The following is a 3535-nucleotide window of genomic DNA, read 5'->3' on the forward strand; positions in this document are numbered from 1 at the left end:
GGAAAGAGACTGAGTAGGTGACACCAAGTGGTGCTGAGCAGCAAGGAGAATACCAACAGAGGGAAACATTGCCCACAACAACCAGACAGATTTTTAAGTTCTAAAGAGGCAAAGGCACACTTACAGAGATTTTCAGAAACACAAAGGCAACACCCTATATCAGCTTTAGACATGACTACACAGCTTATAAAAGAGCTTTTGCAATGTCTAAATGCGTTTACTAAAATACATCTGACCTACAGGCCTTTAAAACATAGTAGTGGTATTGGTACCTCAGCTATTTGCTGCACAAATGCTTTTGTAAGTCTGGTCTTTTATTCCTTTAAGTCCTGTACAACATGAGGGACTACTAAACCCGTACCTGATTCTTTCCCCAGAGCTCCAGCAATAAGTCTGTGGGAGAAATGCCATAATTCATGTTTATTATCTCCTGTCCAATGGCTACAAAACACAGTCATGTAGCACATCAGATGCTGGCTCTAGGATTTATGGTAACTTGACTGAAAAACAAGACATTGGTAGTCACAAGGAGCATAGCTTTGACAAACTCCATATCCACACTCTGAAAGGTTCAACCTCTCTGAAGTTGTGTGTTGAGCTTGCAGAGAACTCACCCTTAAAACTGCCAATGAAGCTTACATCTCCTCAGTAATGTAACTGCCAACCTCTGCCACCACCACATGGTGATAAATTGTCTAGTCAGGAAAACTAACCACAAGGTGAAGACAAAAAAATATCTATGTACCAGTGGATCATAGTGGAGTGCAGGATCTACGATGTGGAAGCAAAGAATATTTTTCTCTTTGCCACCTATACACAAAACAAATTTTTCTTCACACTGCCTACATTCAAGGCTCAACTAAGCAGTGGTTTTCCAGGAAGAAATAAAATATTCTCATAGAAGTTAAGTGTGTAGCCTTCATTAGACTCTCAGACAATATTAGTTATCTTATTATACTGAGCTGAGTAGAGGACATCAGTGCATTCATGCCCTTGTTTTCTTCTGTTGAGGAAGCTTCATATTCCTTAAAAGAAGGGAGTAAGGGAAGGAAAAATGGAGAAAAAGGGAGAAGGTGGAAACGAACAACCATTCTGCAAAAATCAGAGCCAGCAGATACAGCCCTGGTGCTGCCCCTTGGTTCCAGATTCATTCTCTAACACTTAGAGGTCATAGAACAGATGTACTTAAAATGTACAGGGTATGCTGTCCATAAGTATGCATCTCAGCAGTTGGTATAATGCCTTTTCAAATTCCTATCCCTATTGTTCCCACCTAGGGTGTGTGTGCAGGTTGTTTACCACACACACTCAGTCCCTGTCCCCAGGATGCACAGCCCATCATGGGTGACATTTCCAGACAGGCTCAGCAGTTGCACAAAAGGCACAGGTGGAAGGCATGCCCATATGTTGGTTACTGCTCTCCCAGTACAGTGAGCAAAAGAACCAGATATGAATACAGGAGACTGCATAAAAATACAAATATAGATGGTACTTTCATCTCTTTTTGGCAATGACTGAATCATCTGGTAATTTCAGCATTATTTTTTTTGCTGTTGCAAAATTCCCTGTATACTTCATAGAAGCTCTTATTTGTTCCTCAGGTTAAGTTCTATTTCAGCCGAGGAGAGATGTGAGGAATGAGAATCACTGTGATGACGCTTTGAGAGTTAATAAACTGAATATGTTTAAAATAGACCTCACATCTGTTAAAAGTTTCCTTTTGATTAAGCATCCTCCCTGAAGTAACAGTCTGCAGACACAAGTTCAGGAAGGATTGAAGAGCTCCCATCTGCTTTGTATCTAAGAGATGCAAATTTAGCCGCACATCTCTCCACATACAAAATTCAAGTCTAGCTATCATGGGAATTTTATTCCCCATTTTATAAAAATTCACTGATAGTAGTCCTGTGAATTAGTAGACAGAAACAATGAAAAGGAATTTCATATTGTGAAAAATACATTATTTAATAAAAGTTTAAAATGCAATAGTAGCAAGGTGCTTTCTGTTCTCCAGGTAAATTGTGCCATGATATTAAGACTGTGTCACAGAATTCTACATAGTTTACAAATAGTAATGCTTCCCCTTTTGTGCATGGTCCAGCCTCTCTCAAAACAGAGGTGCTTTATTGAACACCCAACCTTTCAAAAACTCAGCTGTGCTAGAAACTGCATTATAACAGTAAAGGTATAGAATTGCAGCTCCTTAAGGTGAAGCGTATGTAAAATTTTCCAAAATACTATCTTATACATGGTGAACTTTCCTTTTGGAGTTGAGCGATGTTTGGACATGTCCATGTAGCTTCCATACACTTCTACACCAGGCTGAGAGGAGCTAGTGTACACCTCAGAGCTAAATATCAGGAAAAATACAGATTAGCTGTCCTATGTTACTGACAACAGCACACTCATACTCTGCCATGCAGGAGTTTACACATAAGGCTCCAAGAGCAGGTGTATTCATTTTCCCATACAGCTTCACCAATGAAGAACAAGACAACTCATCCCCTCCTGGTCCCAGCCACTCCTCTCCCAGAATTTCCCATGATATTGGGTAACAGTGAGTGGGAAGCACCCATAGGAGCCATGCCCCGACTACTGCTTGGCAAGTCTGGTTCTTGCAGAAGTCATTAGCCCCCAAGAAGTACTTATATCCTTCTGGCTTCTGGGGCTCCTAAACAGGCTTCTGCACTTCATGAGCACCACTTGGTAACAGGCAGATAAGTATAAAAACTGTAAACTTTGTAAGCCTTTTGCTGATTCCTATTTCCCTTGAATCACACATATAAATGAGTCTTTTCTAATACACTCTCTCTTCATAAATAAACAGATCAAGAAACCAATTCACAAATGAAACAAGAGATACAACTGAAAAGGCCATATAGAGCTGCATGGTGGCTAAATCCCACCCTGGTGCAGACGGGAAGGAGGAAGACCAAAGCTGCATGCCTGGCTGTCACAGCATCTCCCTGGGGTGAAACATCTTGAGGTTCCTGATCTCAGATGCAAAGGAGACTGCCTGCATCCTAATGGCACTGCACTCCCACTGGCAAATAAGAGAGTGTACACAATATGAGCAGATACACACTGGTGTGTTCATAAGTGGGGACACGATGGGGATTTCTAACACTGAGTCTGATAAGAACAAGGGCAATATCTGGTGGTCTGTGCATCCCCTTATTGAACTGTCAGTGCCCCTCCTGGTTTTTAAAAAGGCCATTGTAGAGCTGGTTCTGGTTCAACACAATGCTTTTCAGAGACAGTTATCTCTATGGGCCTTTCCCAGAGGGCCAAAACACAAAGATTTGGTCTTTGTGCCCTGCCTCTGCCCTAAAGCACTGAAAAAGAGGATATTCCCTTTATTTTGCAGGAACCAAAGTGTTGCAAAGGCTTCTTTGGCGCTGAGTGCAGACCGTGTCCAGGAGGTTTCTCCAAACCCTGCTCAGGAAATGGGCAGGTAAGCAGAGCACCCAGCAGCACCCTGCACTCCAGGGGAGGAAGGATTATGTCCCAAAAGACCCAGGAGCATTTCTGCACA

The 3535-nt window shown here is 42.0% G+C and overlaps 1 protein-coding gene across 1 annotated transcript in view; it reads left to right on the forward strand.

The window, feature by feature from the left end:
• The window catches only part of STAB2 (stabilin 2), a 78057-nt gene that overhangs the window by 26914 nt on the left and 47608 nt on the right, over window positions 1–3535 (forward strand). The window contains exon 19 of the mRNA XM_017737930.1: window positions 3368–3454. Coding sequence (XP_017593419.1) covers window positions 3368–3454 — 87 coding nt within the window. The remainder of the gene's footprint in view (window positions 1–3367; window positions 3455–3535) is intronic.

Source organism: Corvus brachyrhynchos, unplaced genomic scaffold (genome assembly GCF_000691975.1).
Source record: "Corvus brachyrhynchos isolate BGI_N302 unplaced genomic scaffold, ASM69197v1 scaffold56, whole genome shotgun sequence".
Classification (NCBI taxonomy): domain Eukaryota; kingdom Metazoa; phylum Chordata; class Aves; order Passeriformes; family Corvidae; genus Corvus; species Corvus brachyrhynchos.